Here is a 16,810-nt window from a genome sequence, read left to right on the forward strand (position 1 = left end):
AATAAAGCAGGAAATTTTCTACTCCAAATTTCAAATATATCTCCATCCAAAAGAGCGCTTCCTTTCTTTCCTCATTACTTACAGTTGAAGTGAGCCTCCTTCATTTTGAGACGAACCTTCCATCTGTGCTCTTTTCCTGGAACTTGCTTATTTACATATTCACTCTCTGTCATAGATCTTGAATGGGTCCCCTCCCACCCTATCTTCAACCTTTCTCCCCTTGCTGGGTCATTATCTACAGACTCGAAATAAGCTCATTCTTTCCTGTCCTTTAAATGTCCACCCTTGGCTGTGCTTTACCAATTATTACTCCAACCTTCCCACTTTACAACCTCAGTTACTTTGTGGGCCTCTAGAGATCTATAGCTCAGTCATTTCTGTTGTGAACATGTATCAGGGTTTCCTGGCTGCCCAGCATTTGTCTGGAAAATCTAACATTTCGTACAGCTCCAACAGTGGCAGCTAGGAGCACATTCTCACCAGATAGTCCCATTCTGGACCTTGGCCCTAAAGAGAATTGCACAAAGAAGCAGGGGCTAGTAGGGGCTTCCAGGGTCATCTAGAATTCAGCGGCACTAGACCCCACCTAAGGCTTCCACAGCAATCTTGTGCTCCCACAGTTTCATGTACCTACCCAACATACAACAGTAACCACTAAAACTGAAGCCATGTGCATGTCTGCCCCAACCACTAGCCTGTGATGCCTCCAAGACAGAGATCATAACTCTTCTTTTTTTAACATCTTTAAGTTTCTTTTTTAAAATTATTTTAATTTACAAGGATATATTATATGCTGGCTAATTGAATTTAAATTAAAAAAATAAATTATTTTAATTTAAAATATGATTGTTCTAAATATATAATTAATATAATTATTTTATTTAAAATTTACATAACATAAAATTTACCATTTTGAGTGTACAGTCAGTGACAGTAGTATATTCACATGGTCGGGTAATCATCACCACCATCCAGCTTCAGAACTCTTCTCACCGTCCCAAACTGAAACTCTGCACATATTTAAACAAGAACTCCCCATTACCCCCACCCTAAGTCCCCGGTAACCACCATTCTACTTCCTATCTTGACTCATGTTTATATGGACAGTTTCTAGTACATCACCCCTCAATGGTATGATCTCAAAAACTGTAGAACTGAAAGAAATTAGTCTCTTTCTCCTTAAGCATCACAGAAAAGAACAAATTAGAAAAAAATTTTTAAAGAGCTAAAATTCACATAGAAATGATATGTATTATCACTAGAGTTTTTAGAAAACTTGAATGATGTCTTAGCTGGAATTATAAGTGTATGGCTATTTAAAACCACCATCTTGGCTCTCTAGCCACACAAATAAATATTGAGCACTTATATTTTTAAGCTAATAAAATGATCAAAGATGAGAAAAAAAATCTACCTGAAAAAGAAATGTATAATAACTTTTTCCCCTCACTCAAATATCTAAGACCCCTGAACTGAGTTCATCCTTCTTTCAGAATATGCCCATCCATAACTGCAGTGGCTTGCTACCTTAATCAACAGGAGGAGCAAAGAGGAAACCTAATAGAGATGAATACTGCATGAAAAATATATAAAACTGCCTTCTAGAAATGTACATACATGCAAAAGGAAATATAAGGAGAGGAGAGTTTTCATAATCCACTTCTGTATACGAAAGCTCTTGCATTAAAAAAAAATTGTGTTGTTGAAATTTCCAAATTAATTTATTTGGTACTTACAGAATATATAAAAGGTGGACTTTCAGGTCATAAGTCTTGAAAGGATTCTTAAATAATGTCTCCATATAACAGATGAATAATTTCAAGTCCTCTTTCATCCAGCACTGTATGTTCCAGTTTGCACCTGAATTAAAAATAAACTACATTAAATCTGAAAAACATTCTGAATAACTCAGTGAAAGAGAAGAACTAAATTAAATTTACCAGTGTTCTGATACAATTTCCATTACCTATTCTGAGAGAAAAAGAACCAGCTCTAACCAGTGGTATGTATCTGCCCAAGTCACTTAGCTCCTGAGGCCCCCAGTTTCCTTTTAGGTAAAATAAGACTGTTAAATTCTCAAACTTTTTTTTTTTTTTAATCTTGAACTACTTAAGTAGGACAAAAAGACCTCAAAAGTCACCTAGCTCAGTTCATGCTTGCTTTCCAGGAGAAAAGAAAATATTCAATATCAAGGTACCAGCAAATGTGGAGCAGTATTTATGTGTCTGCTTTAGCAATAAAAGCACAGTGATTCACATGTGAACTATGATTCATGTCTTAAATTCTTGTTATTGTAATATTATAGGCCCCAAATACAACCAATGCAAGTGTACTTCACCATGCACTGAAAAACTCACCTGGTAATAAATTATTGGTGATTTGTAATTTAAAAAGCAAGAATAGCAAAAACTAGAAATAATGGCTAATGTAAAACAATGCTAACATATTTCCCCAAACCTGAAGGATTTCTAGCTGGTAGGGATTTTATAACACTGTTGAGCCCTTATGAAGTAAACAGCATGCCTGGTAGAATAATCAGTTGAAATCCTCAGTAACCACCACTTAACCTACTAATTTTAGTTAAACTCACTAAGAAGTGACTAGTTATACAAGCTTTATTTATGTGTAAAATTTAAATCTACAGCATCATAATCACTCCTTTTGAAAACTGAAGAAAGTACTAAGATTTTTTGATCATTTCAAAGCTCATCACAAAGACCTTGCCTTATTAAATTCATCCTTGATATATTTAATAATCGCCAAATGGCTAAGTTCCCCTACAAATGAAAAAAAAATGCCTCATTTAAAATTAAATGAATTGTATTAATTAAAGGCCATAGAATCATTTGGAGACACTAGGAGTTATTACTACTAACTTGTTTTAAAACTCTGATTTTATATTTATGCTTTATTCTTATTCCTAAGCTGATTTCAATAAACTGGAATGTTTCTTCCATCTAATCATTGATACTCAACCAGGGGCAATTTGGCCCTCGGGGGCATCTGACAATGTTTGGAGATATGTTTTGAGGAAGGAGCTACTGATTCTAAGAGGCAGAAGCCAGGGATGTTGCTAAACATCCTACAATGCACAGAACAGCCCCCATAACCAAGAATTGTCTGGCCCAAAATGTTAATAATGTTGAGAGTGAGAAATTCTGATTAACTCTTTATAGGACTGCTATACTTACGTGTGCCTCTGTTTTCATATTGTAGGTCTCTTTGTATTACTGAATCAACTGACTCTGCTCTGTTAGCTTTTCCAGAAGGCTTGGAAATAATTTTTTGGTTTTGATTTCCAGATGCAGAATTACTAACTACCCTAGCCACATTCAGTATGCATTATACTTAAACAACAAAACACCCCTTGATTTAAAATACATAATTGGCTACAGAGAGATTCCTCGCTTGAACAAATATTACTCATAAGTGTTTTAAAATTGAATTCAACAGTTGAATATTTTTTCAAGATTTTATTTATTTATTAGAGACAGAGAGACAGACAGACAGACAGAGAACACGAGCCGGGGGTCAGGGAAAGGCAGAGGGAGAGGGAGAAGCAGACTCTGCACTGAGCAGGGAGCCCGACAAGTGGCTCAATCCCAGGACCCTGAGATCATGACCTGAGCCGAAGGCAAACACTTAACCTACTGAGCCACCCAGGCACCCCCAAAGGTTGAATATTTTGAATATTTTATCTATTCAACAAAATGAGGTGTGCTTTTTCTATTTTAAAGCAAATTTAGAAGATTACAAGAAATGGATTTATAGGTAAAAAAAGTTCCCTCATTGCATTTTTATAAGATATAAAATAATTTGGGGCTCATTAGTTTTGTCACATGATGAATCATAATTTTATTACTATATAAAATGATGATATGTATTAAGAATCCCATCCATATTACATCTATTTCATACAGGTTTCAGAGAATGAAAACATTTTGTTTAAAACAGTTAATAGGTAATGCTTGGAACATCAATATACTTACCTATCTGTTGAAAAACTAAAGAATTCACTGTTGAAACAAATGCCTTCCCTTCAATGTTGTCTGCATGTACAGAACAGTTTTTATCTTCCTTGCTCCAAAAGCAACAGTGGAAAGTTGTTTTGGAGGATAAGTTAGAAAAGTAGGTAGTACTCGAATTCAATTTAGCTTTGACCACTGCCTCATAATGTTCACTCAAATTGGAAGTGTTCTTTGAGATTCCGGTTGGCAAGAGGAAGTCATAGGTTGTATTTGTTGGCATGCAAGACAGCTTAAATCTCCAGGGAGTGATCGGATATGCCAAGTTAAATGCACTTGTCAAATAAATAAATTCTGTTAGGATATTAAAAAGACACACAGAAAAACAATCATTTTGACTAAGACATAAATAGGAAGTATTTAAGATTAAACCATGTAGTGCTCAATTATTTAACTTTCTACTTGTTCAGTCTCTGCCTGATGCAGAGCTCTGTGCTTCCATTATACAATGGAAGGTACATTAATTTACTGAGATAACTTCATCCATTAGCACCTCTTTTTGGAAATTCATGCTTCATTTTCCTGATTAATCTAGCCTTCTATATTTATATTTTAATGAAAAAATTATAGCTAAATATTTCAATTACTTTTTCTAAAAAAATTATTCTAATGAACTTCCAGTATAAGTGGGAAATATCTGGATGTGCAATTATATAAACAAATATTAAAGTGCTGTTTTAATATTTCTTAAAGAAAATAATACCAAAATGTTAGCACTACAAGTGTTTTTAGAAAGGGTTTTTCTTCAGTATCAGGACAGCTGGATAATCTCTTGAATCTACCCATGATCCTCAGATATATGACACTGTCTAAGACATGTCTTTAATGCACTCTCCAAGAATCAATGTACAATGACAGGAATATTCCATTGCTGATTAAAGACAATTCATTTCATTTTTTGACATATAAAAATTAAGAATAATTATATAATCTCATACCCCCAAAATTCTCAAAAGTGGTACTTGTTTTTTTAATAAGTAATTGTTTGAAAATAAAATAATAATTAATTCTCAATAATTCTTTCTTTTTTTTTTAAAGATTTTATTTATTTATTTGACAGAGAGAGACACAGTGAGAGAGGGAACACAAGCAGGAGGAGGAGAGGGAGAAGCAGGCTTTTCCCCTCTGAGCAGGGAGCCCGATGTGGGGCTCGATCCCAGGACCCTGGGATCATGACCTGAGCCAAAGGCAGATGCTTAATGACTGAGCCACCCAGGCGCCCCAATAATTCTTTCTTTTACAAGCTACTCATATAATTCAACAGCCATGTTGCCTCACATACAAACCAAAGCAGAATGAGAATTTGGAGAATTTTGCATGGACTTTCATGGAATGAGAATTCTGAAGAATTAGGGTAAATGTAAAAATGTAAGAAAATAGCAATTTTTAAAAAATCAATTCACAAAAAATGTTTTAAATCATAAAGGTAATATATATGAAAATATCTAAACAATATATAGGTAATGACTATTAAAGTTTGATTTCTAAACTTCTCCATAAAAATAAACTAACATAAAAATATATCAGATGCAAAAATTAAAGCAAACATGACTAACATGACTAATACTTTGCCCACACTGATAACAATTAGGTATCATAATATCACCAAAAGTGACTCCTCATTACAATTGTGTTCCTTTGGACTTCATCTTTCTAACATATGTTTCTGAAATTAGCACATGTCAATAAAAATAGGTTATTTCTTTGATTTTACAAAACTATGAATATTTGTTGGTGTTAATTAAAAGCACATTTTCTAGCTGCACATAGAATATTTAGTTGGCTGAACTGAAATGAGCCTAAAATCCTCAAAGAAGTATTTGAAATGTAAAATGTAATAATGAATGTCCTAGACATAGCAACTATTGAATCAGTTTAATTAAAAGATGGTTCTATTTTGCATGCTTCTTTTGCAAATAATATTTCTTTCCCTCCAGATGAACCCTAAACAGCCAGGAGTCCAGAATTTTATCTGAAGGCATATGTTATCATGGTAACAACATCCCAAGAACTCTTGTGATTCACAAAACTTCATCAAACAACAAACCTTTCAGAAAGCCAATGTGAAACACATTGAGCGGAGCCTAATAAAAATTAGAAAATATAAGAGAGAATGAGTATGTTGTTACTTTTTGATAGTCCCTTGTGGCATCGTTTTTTTGAAATCTGTTAACAGTGGAGTTATGCTGGGTATCTTCTGTAAATATATAGATGGCTACAAGGAGAACGAACAGTATGCACAAGGAAGACTTGTAGAGAAACTCTTAAGAGCACCTTCAGATTGGATTAGCCAAGGAGATGCTTAGAACACACAGGTGGACAGCTGGATAATCTCTCAATATGGTTGCCAGATAAAATGGGTTTTGTTAAAAATAGCCTGACTTTAGTTTTTTTTTAAGATTTTATTTATGGGCGCCTGGGTGGCTCAGATGGTTAGACGTCTGCCTTCGGCTCGGGTCATGATCCCAGGGTCCTGGGATCGAGTCCCACATCGGGCTCCCTGCTCAGCGGGGAGCCTGCTTCTCCCACTGCCTCTCTCTCTCTGTCTCTTATGAATAAATAAATAAAATCTTTAAAAAAAAATTCTTAAAAAAATATTTTATTTATTTACTTGACAGAGAGAGAGAGCACAAGCTGGGGGAGATGCAGGCAGAGGGAGAAGGAGAAGCAGGCTCCTTGCTCAGCAAGGAGTCTGATGCAGGGCTCAATCCCAGGACCCTGGGATCATGACCTGAGCTGAAGGCAGATGCTTAACTGACTGAGCCACCCAGGCACCCTTAGCTTAACTTTAATTTTAAAATACTTGGAACAGAGCCTAAATTAGATGATTTGAGGGTTGTTTTTTTTTTTAATCAAAATATCTCTACAAGTCAGTAAGAAACAAGTGAGAATAGTATGCTCAATAATCATTGGTGGGGTACCTAGGTGGCTCAGTTGCTTAAGTGTCTGCCTTCCACTCAAGTCATAATCCAGGTTCTGGGATGGAGCCAGGCCTTGGGCTCTCTGCTCAGTGGGGAGTCTGCTTCTCCCTCTCCCTCTGACCCTCCCCCTCCCCCACTCATGCTCTTTCTCTATCTCAAATAAATACATAAAATCTTTTTAAAAAAGTCATTGGCAATGGGTGACTAATTTCAAACAGAAGCATGCTATGGTTCACAGTAGTTAAAATCACGACATTAAAAAATCATCTGTAAGCTTTCTCTTAAGGATATTCCTGCAATGGGTAGGAGGAAGACTAGCATACATTTAATTCTTCTTCTGGTGGTATTCAAGATGGAAATTTTCAATGTAAACATCATCCCTTGATAATATCCCCTTATAACATTACACTTGTCATTGTCTACTGGAGTTATAATGTGGAATAGCTTTTAAAATGGCATCTCCCTTCCATTTGAGAATAAATCCATTATTTTGTGTCATAGCGATATATTTTACATACTACCACCAAGTAAACTGCTCCTTGATACAGAGAGTTAGTTTTAACTATCATCTGATATATATACATTTATAATTTAATAATGCTACATTTACTAAATTAAAATTAAAACATTCAAGCATCACCATATCTTCCTTCTACAAATGTATAATGGTGTTAGTGTACATAAATAAACTTTCTGTACTGTAAAAGAAAACAAAGTTAAGTAGCAAACAATGGGCAGGAAGAAAAAATTTGCAAAACATAATAAATTGTTAAGGGTTTGTGATGATTAAGGTTATGTGTCACTTGTCCAGGTCCATGGGGTGCTCAGTCATTTGGTCAAACAGTAGTTTGGGTGTGTCTGTGAGGATGCTCTGGATGAACTTAACATTTGAATCAGTAAAATGAGAAAAGCAGATTGCCCTCCCTAATGTGGACGGGCCTTATCGATCAATTGGAGACCTGAATAGAACAAAAAGGCTAAGTTAGAGGGAATTCCAGCTGCCTGACTGACATCAGTCTTTTCCTTCCTTTGGACTCAAACTGAAACATCAGCTCTTCTTGGGTCTTAAGCCTGCAGTATCCAGACTGGAACTTATCCCATCGGCTCTCCTGGCTCTCCAGCCTACCAACTGCAGTCATGGGACTTCCCAACCTCCACCATCTTGTGAACCAAGACTTTATAATAAATCTCTTTCTCTCTCTCTATAAATTCTCTTGGTTCTGTTTCTCTGGAGAACCCTGACTAATACAGTACTAAATATCAGTGACATTTTAGAAATTTTGAAAACTCATGAAGATAAAATCCAGCAACAAAATGGTCAAAGTACATGATTTAGAAAATTGCGTAAGAAATATAAATTGTCAGATGAACCATGAGAGACAATGGACTCTGAAAAACAAACTGAGGGTTCTAGAGGGAAGGGGGGTGGGAGGATGGGTTAGTCTGGTGATGGGTATTAAAGAGGGAACGTTCTGCATGGAGCACTGGGTGTTATACGCAAACAATGAATCATGGAACACTACACATCAAAAACTAATGATGTAATATATGGTGATTAACATAACAAAAATTTTTAAAAAAAAGAAATATAAGTTGTCAATAAACAGTGCTCAACCTCACAAATAATCAAGTAAATAAAACTGAAATGAGATGTCATGTTTTCCTTATCTGACAGGGCAAAAACGTGGAAGAATGATCATATACATCTTTGACAGAAATGCAAGGGATACATTCATGTACTTTGTGTTGGTACTGCAAATGGTACGAAATTTTGTGGAGAAGATTTCACAGTACCTATCAAATTTTTAAATGTGCATACTATTTAACATAGAAAGTCCTCTCTAATAATTAATCAACAGGAATATTCTTCCAAATATACAAAGATATATGTATGGATTTCAATGCAGCATTATTTGTTACAGATAAAGAAATGTCTATCAATGGGGAATTGGTCAAGTAAATTAATAATTTAAGGTATAGTCATAAGTTCTTTGTTATGCAACCATTAAATGAATAAGCATATCAGTAAGTACTCAGTAAAAAAAAAAAAAAGTTGTCATGATAAATTGAAAAGCTATTAAGCAGAAAAACACAGAACAATAGACATAGACCAATTCCATTTTTGCAACCATAGACACGAATTGTGTATGTTTGTGTGTGTTATAGTTCTGGAAAGCTACACATCAGGTTGGTCCAGGAGATTGAGAAGGGTTTTCATTTTCACACTTACACTTTTGTTTGGTTTGTATTTTTAATCATGAGCATGAGAATTTCTAACTGCAGACAGGAAATTCTGCTAGCCAATAAAAGGGCAAAATCTCTTATATACGGACATTTAAAAAGCTAATTACTTACCCCAATGTAACAAAGCCACACAGAAATTTTGACAAGTCATCTTACTTCAGAGAAGTAGACCTGAAAAACAGTACATCTAAAACAAATACACACACAAAACACCCAAAACACCTGACATCTATCGATACAAGCTGTCTGGGAAAATATAAAAGGAAAAGGATTATGAATAAGTCTTTAAATTTTAATACTCTATAATACTCTGCATCAATATCAGAGAAGCGTCTCACATTAAAGTATAGCTAGACATTATAGATTCATTCCCGTGCACATACTATCTTACACAGTTAAAATATAAGCCACATATTCATATATGGCATATTCAAAAAATCTTTAATGTTCCTTTATGCCATGACAAACCAGGACAGGCATCACAGGATAAGACCAAATTTTTTACTAAACAAAAGTGTTCGTAAGTTTGATTCAATATGTACACAATCTAACATTAATTTTTTTATACTCAGTTCCTAAATTTCTCTTATTTTCTAAAGCCATTACATTTACTGTGATACTACAAAGCCAAACAGTTACAGCATAGGTATTGACTGTATATTTATTTCCAATAAAGAGGAGGAAATTTCCCTGTATGCTTTTTGAAACGCCTAGTGTTTATTTGCAGATGCAGTAATACTCACACTGGAGAGTTATCACAGTAATCTAAGGAAAGGTTGATGGCTTAATATATCCAAATGATAGGGTGACTTCAAGAGACAAGCTTTCCCATGAAGTCTACTCAATTTGAAATACATCTTGAATAAGATTGCTCATACTAGGACATCATGAATTAGAATGGCAGCGTAATTTTAATATATTGGGCTTCGATTTGTAATGAAAGCCTAAAGGCTTTTGTTGTTCCAGTGTTTTTTGTTATCTCAAATTGGGGATTCAGTTCACTACACAACGTTAATCTGAGGTTAAAAGTTCTGAATTAGGTGTCAGGAGTCTTGAGTGCCAATCTAGTATCTTCAACTAATCAGCTGTAGGACTTGGGACTTCAACACTCTAGACCTCAGGTTCCTCGTTTACAAATCCCCCTGATGGATGAGCTGTACAATCCCTTTCAGAGCTTCTCATGATTCTGAGAGATTTTATTTTAAAATAGAAGTCACAGCTTTACCACAAAGAATATTATAAAATACGAAGTGAGAAACATGTCTCATAAGTCACATCTGAGAATTGGTACCATGTGATGAGTAAACAGGAAAACATGTTTGTTTAGTTCCCGACTTAATAACTCCCGGGAAGAAAAGGGATGAGCATAAACATTTTACAGTCTGATAAATTTGTTTTTCAGTCTCTCGGTTTTTCGTCAGAAGTTTGGTTCTTTATACACTGATATCACAATGTGTCTTTAGGATTTCTAAACGTCTGTTCAGCCTTTGGACTCCTCATTATCGAGTCATATGAATTTTTTGATACCTGTTTCTGATGCAAAATTCTCTCCTAAGGGGAGGTTGCTGGGGGGGGGGCGGGGAATGGGTGAAATAAGTGATGGGGATTAAGATTGCACTTGTGTTGAGCACCGGCTGTTGTATGGAGGTGTTAAATCACTAAATTCTATACCTGAAACTAATATTACACTGTATGTTAACTAACTGGAATTTAAATAAAAACTTTCAAAAAATATCTCCTAAAATAAACCCAAGTGCAAGTTTCATAGTCAGGATGTGTCATAGATACAACATATCAGACTAAGTGTTTTGAATGAACCAACTAGTGGCAAATAATTCAGTCCAACAATTGATTTGACTCATTTTTAACTCAACTGATCTGCTGAGTCAAATGACCGAATAGATCAGTTGTTTTTGCTTATATAAGACAAGCGTTCTTTTATTTAATGTTCCATGCAAAACACAAACTATTCTTATGGTTTGAATTCTTGCAGTCAGGTTTCACTCTTACATAACAGAGAAACAATCACAAAAGTGAAAAGGGCATAGATGCAACCTTGAAGAGAGTGTGAAATATGGTCCCTGATATAGACTCAATGAGGCAAATATTTATATGACCCTACATTGTACCAGAAAGGAACATAAAGAGGTTTACAAAAACACAAATAATACCCCCCCCCAAAAAAGGGCAGAAATCTTTAAACTGTGAGGAAAAAAAACAAGCAAAGGGAAAACTAATGGTAAGAAGACCAAAATAAGTGTAATATACAAAATACCATTCAGTTAAATTCACTTTTTAAAGATGAACTATTAATTTCCTTTATGCTTTCTTATGATCAAATTGTTCAACCATAAATTCAGAGTACTTTTAAGTAATCTCTACACCCAACATGGGGCTTGAACCCACAACCCCGAGATCAAGAGTTGCATGCTCTACCGACTGAGCCAGCCAGGCGCCCCTTCAGAGTACTTTGAAAACGAAACCAACAGCTTAGGGGAAATGTTCAAATAATCCTAACACTAAGAACAGAAAGAAATTTTTGCCTGAGTAAATTCAAAACAGGTAACATCCTCATGAACATCCTAACAGTACCAGACTTTCATGGAAACGTCACACAATTCAACAGTTCCTCATCCCCTCCACTGCTAGTACCCTATTCTAAGCCACCATTATCTCTTCCCTGGACAGTCAGAAGTACCTCCTAACTGGTCTCCCTGCTGCTACCCTTCCTCTCCAGTTCAGTCTATTCTCAGTGCAGCATCTAGAGTGGTCTAGATCATGTCTGGCTTGCCCCAAACACTATAGTACTCTCCTTTTCACTCTGAGTACAAGTCTGAGTCCTGCACAGAGCTACAATGTCCTGGATCTCGAGTGCCCCTCTGACCTCATCAACTACTGCTCTTCCTTTGTTCAAGTCACCTTCTCGGAACCTTTCCTGACTAGCCCATCACTCTCCCTCTCACACAAATAAATAAAATCTTTCCTGACTAGCCCATCTAAAATTTCAACACCTTCCCCACCCCAACACGCATATCTGCTGTTACTGCTGAATTTTCTCCTTATCACACTTATCATACTACCTAATGTGAATATGACTTCTTGTTTTTCTTGCTTATTGTCTAACTCTCCCCACTAGAATGTAAACTCCACTAGACCAAGAGATTCTTTTTACTATTTCCTTTTCATCATTATATCCTTCACACTCAGAAGCCTGCCTGTCACCTACTAGGTGCTTTCTGTATGAATGCTGAATGAATGAGTGAATGAATGAATGGCATGATATGACTCTTGAAATATTCTTCAAAATAGTCTGGCGGCATCATACTAAGAAAATAACAATCTTCAAAAGATGCATTCTATGGATAACAAAGATGTCACACACCACACACACACACACACACACACACACAGGAATATTATGCAGCCATTAAAAAGGAAGAGATCTTGCCATTTGTGAAACATGGATGGACAACATAGATGCTAAGTGTAATAAGTCAGACTGAGAAAGACAAATACCATGTGATTTCACTCATATGTGGAACCTAAAAAAAACCAAAACAAATGAATAAACAAACAGAAAGCAGAATCAGACATAAATACAGAGAACAAACTGATTGTTGCCAGGCGCCCCCTTAACCATTTTTAAATATGGATCTTGTTGGGGTGCCTGAGTGGCTCATTCGGCTAAGTGTCAGACTCTTGATTTCGGCTCAGATCATGGTATCAGGGTTGTGAGATCAAGCCCCACGTAGAGCTGCATAGCAGAGTCTGCTTGGGATTCTTTCTCCCTCTCCCCCTGCCCCTCCCTTCCCTCACTCTCCCTCTCACACAAATAAATAAAACCTTTTAAAACAATAAATAAATATGGATATTGTTGAGAATTTGGTAAGAGCAAGGTACCAATTGCCAGGAGGAGACACATACACCCAAAACTAGGGCTATAATTTCAGGGGGTTAACACACTCTCTGAAATTTATCCAAAGCTCCCAGATTAAGAGTTCCTGATGTAGATAAATAAATGGAGTCCACATTCCTCAGGCAATCCTCCGTAAGTATAGCTCCTATAAATTGAGCCACTGATAAACATCAAGCTATGAGGAGTTTGAGATTATATTGCCTAACGTTCCCCCTGGAATATAGTCATTCTATGTTGACAGTTAAGATGAATAGTGTGTTTTATTTGAAATCTTCATAAAATATACGAAGATTCATTCATAGACTGATCTAAATGAGCCATCCATAACACCTAGATGTGCAGTCCGTAATTCAATTTTCATAATACACCAGAGTAAGCATATTAAACACATCACTGATTCTTGAGTTATTATTATAAACTTCAAACAAAAGGAAAAATCAAAATCTATATTCTCCTGAATTATCATATTATGGGTTTTCAGAAGAAAATCAGACTTAACTTCTATCATAGAAAATTCTTTGTGTATCTTTATGTATCAAATTCTACTTAAATATAAAGCAGAATAGTCTCAATTAGTGTTTGAGTGGAAGAAAGGAAATTATTTACAACTTGCTCCAATGATCTCACAAAGTCTCTAGGTTTGTAGAAAAGTTTATGAGTTAGAAAAGCAATTCTGACAATTCTGTTGCCTTGATGAGTAAACTCAATGAGCGCCATCTGCCACTAATTCTTGCTTTTACTTTCCGCTAGAGAGGTGCCCATTTTTCACTGAAACAACACTATTTAAGTATTTTATATAAATATAAATGAAAAACCCTATTTCTTCAAGTGTCAAAATAAATATAGCCTGGTCTATCTCTACTAACCTTGTCATTCTTCACTTAAGACAGAAATTGGTCATGCTATTCCTTCCCATCAAGTAGCTGTTAAAGACTTACTTTAAAATTAAAAACAAAAACAAAAAACCTTCCATCATCTTGGCATAAGCATTTGTCACTTTGAAAACTTAATTTCAAGTGTTTTAATTTCTGATATGACTCTAATTATGTGATCTTGTTGCACATTACTTCCTTGAAAATACAGAGGGATAAGCTAGAATTCAGAGACTTAGGTACCAGAAAGTCAACAAAGTTGAGTAAGAATAGGCATCTTACCTACAAAGTAATTTAAAAATCTGTACATAAATTAACTCATTTAATTATTAGCTAACTATTTGGTACAATATAAGTTACCACACAAGGGACTAGAAATATAAAAATTAATAAGAAATCATCATTTATTTTAACAAGTAACATTGTTTTATGACTTTTTTATATATCAAAGTTCTATAATACCAATATGCGTAAAGTAGCATGGGACTTCACATTCAAGATGACAAACTGAAGAAATAAACTGATCTTCTCTTACTCCTGAGATGTCTTTAGTATTACAGTGAAGTAAATCATTATCAACCAGTAGAACAGAGAATGAGAGGGGACCAGCAGCAAAAGAGAGATTTAAACAAATTTCTGGAAAATGAAGCAAAGATTAATGAAGTAGAATGAAGGAAGTGACTACGTAGGATATTTGGGGAAGGGGCTGTCATCAACGAAGGAACAAATTTATTTAGCAAAACCCTGGAAATGTTCTGAATGGTAAAGGGTAGGGTGATGTGGGGCCAAAAGAGACGGTTTTGGTCTGCATATGAATTATCTGACTTTCTTTATCCCCTCATGAACAATTCACAGCAGCCAAATCTAACTCCCTGTAACTGTCAGAGGAGTGATTTACAAACAAGAGAAACAACTCTGGCTAGTTTAATAGAAAAAAAAATTAGTAAAATTATTGGGTACCTCACAGAACCTCAGTGACAGTCAGAGAACTGACTAATAAAGCACATAGCCAAGAACCTCACCCAAAATCCCATGAAAATTGCTCTAGAAAAGATAACCCTGCTACCATGCTAAGACATTGCATGTTATGACTGAAGCCTCAATGCCTACTACCTCTGAGTTCCTCTGAGCTCATCTGTTCTTCCATATCCCACATTTCTGATCTAAGATTTGGCATGAATGCCTCTCACTGATTCAGCCTAGTTCACAGTCTACATATAGGCAGCCAGGAAACTTGGGAAAATAGGGATTTATAAGGTAGGGAAATCCCCAAACAGAGACAAAATATCCAAAGTTGTCAAATAGCCAAAGAAAATAAAAAATTGTTCCATATACTCCTATATATTAAAGGAGTTAAAAAGCACAAGTTATTTGAGGAGAACTTGGGCTTTCAGTATAGACTTGACACGAACATGGTAAAGAACTTACATGTTCTGATATTTAGGGGGACAGACCTTCTGCATAAAAGGCAGCTCCCCACTCAAGTGCCTAGAATAAAGCCTATCAGTTGACAAACACTGCCCATACGCACAGAATTCACATTTTTCCTGTTTTTCCCCTTAACAGCCATGCTGAATGGAGACATGAACTAAGACATGAATACTTCGGCACAATGAAAAAATTTTGTAAAAAAAAGGAAAGAAAACCTACCACAGAGGATATAGATAAATCAGGGTAGAAAAAATAGCTTTAACAAATGTTCATGAGTATCTTTAAGGACATTTTCAGAAGACTTTGCATCCATAAATTCAAAGATTGCTCTGATAAAGGAATCATCCTCAGAAGAAAGAGCTTTGGAAAATCACATGCATAGTTGCAAAAACATTTTTCAGTAGAAATGTTAGCAAACACATGTGCATAATTAATTCCTCCCCAAAAGGAAAAAAGAGGAAAAAAATGCTTAAAAAAAAAAAAAGGTCAAATGATCCATATCCAACCAGTAGTATTTCCAGAAAAAGAGAATAAAGAGAAAATGATCAATGAAATAATATGAAAAACTTTTCCAGAGCTGGTAAGAGACACAAGTTTCCAAACTGAAGAAAAAGTGTACCAAGTACAAGGAGTAAGAATGGAAAAAATATCCATTGCTAAACATATCACTAAGAAATTACAAAAGAGCAAAGAAGAGAAGACAGGAAAGGTTTCCAGAGAAGAAAAACATCTCTAAAAGAATGAGAAACAGAATGGAAGCAAATGTTTTATACCGAAACAATGAATACAGTGAAACAATGAATACTATAAAACAAATGTTTTATACCAAAACACTGGAAGATAACCCAGTGACGCCTGATGGAAAATTACTACAGTAGAAAATTCTACTACAGTAGAAAATTCTCTCAATTTTCATAGGTTTAGACACCCAAATAACAGCTGCTGGATAAAGTAAAATGGGAAAATCTGAGTCTAGCAAGTATCAGAGCAAAGCAAATATATTTTCAATAACACGATGACTAAATTTATATCCTATGAGTCTCTTTCTCAGAAGGAATTTTACAAGGTATTCCAGCAAAATGAGGAGTAAACCAAGAAAGAAGGATTCAGGGATTCAGGATTCAGGAAAGCATGACTACAACCCAGTTGAATGCTCCAAAGACTTGAGAATGACCAGTCCAGACAGCAGATGACCCCTGAAAGGAAATGGCCAGAAGGAAGGCAGGAATGGAGGTAACTCAATGCGTAATATGATTCTGAAGCTGCAAAAATTTGACAAAAACAAAAACAGAACCCACAGAATAGCACAAGGGAAAAAAGGAAGTCATATTTCAAAATTGAGGCCACTGGGCCAAATAAGAACATGAGTTCATGGTCGTCAAAAAGAAGAATTAAATGGAT

General features: G+C 35.4%; 1 protein-coding gene across 2 annotated transcripts in view; it reads right to left on the reverse strand.

Annotated features, from left to right (window-relative positions):
• The window catches only part of LEPR (leptin receptor), a 93,159-nt gene that overhangs the window by 64,756 nt on the left and 11,593 nt on the right, over positions 1–16,810 (reverse strand). The window contains exons 1-3 of one of the 2 annotated variants that reach the window (XM_035018346.1): positions 9,302–11,045; positions 3,990–4,319; positions 1,737–1,860 (exon numbers count right to left, since the gene is read on the reverse strand). In XM_035018346.1, the coding sequence (XP_034874237.1) occupies positions 1,737–1,860; positions 3,990–4,319; positions 9,302–9,341 (494 nt within the window). In that variant the 5' untranslated portion in view covers positions 9,342–11,045. Of the gene's footprint in view, positions 1–1,736; positions 1,861–3,989; positions 4,320–9,301; positions 11,046–16,810 lie in introns of those variants that run through there. The other variant, XM_035018345.1, reaches the window with a different exon arrangement.

This window comes from Mirounga leonina, unplaced genomic scaffold (genome assembly GCF_011800145.1).
Source record: "Mirounga leonina isolate KUSES-001 unplaced genomic scaffold, KU_Mleo_1.0 Mir_173, whole genome shotgun sequence".
In the NCBI taxonomy this organism is placed as follows: Eukaryota; Metazoa; Chordata; class Mammalia; order Carnivora; family Phocidae; genus Mirounga; species Mirounga leonina.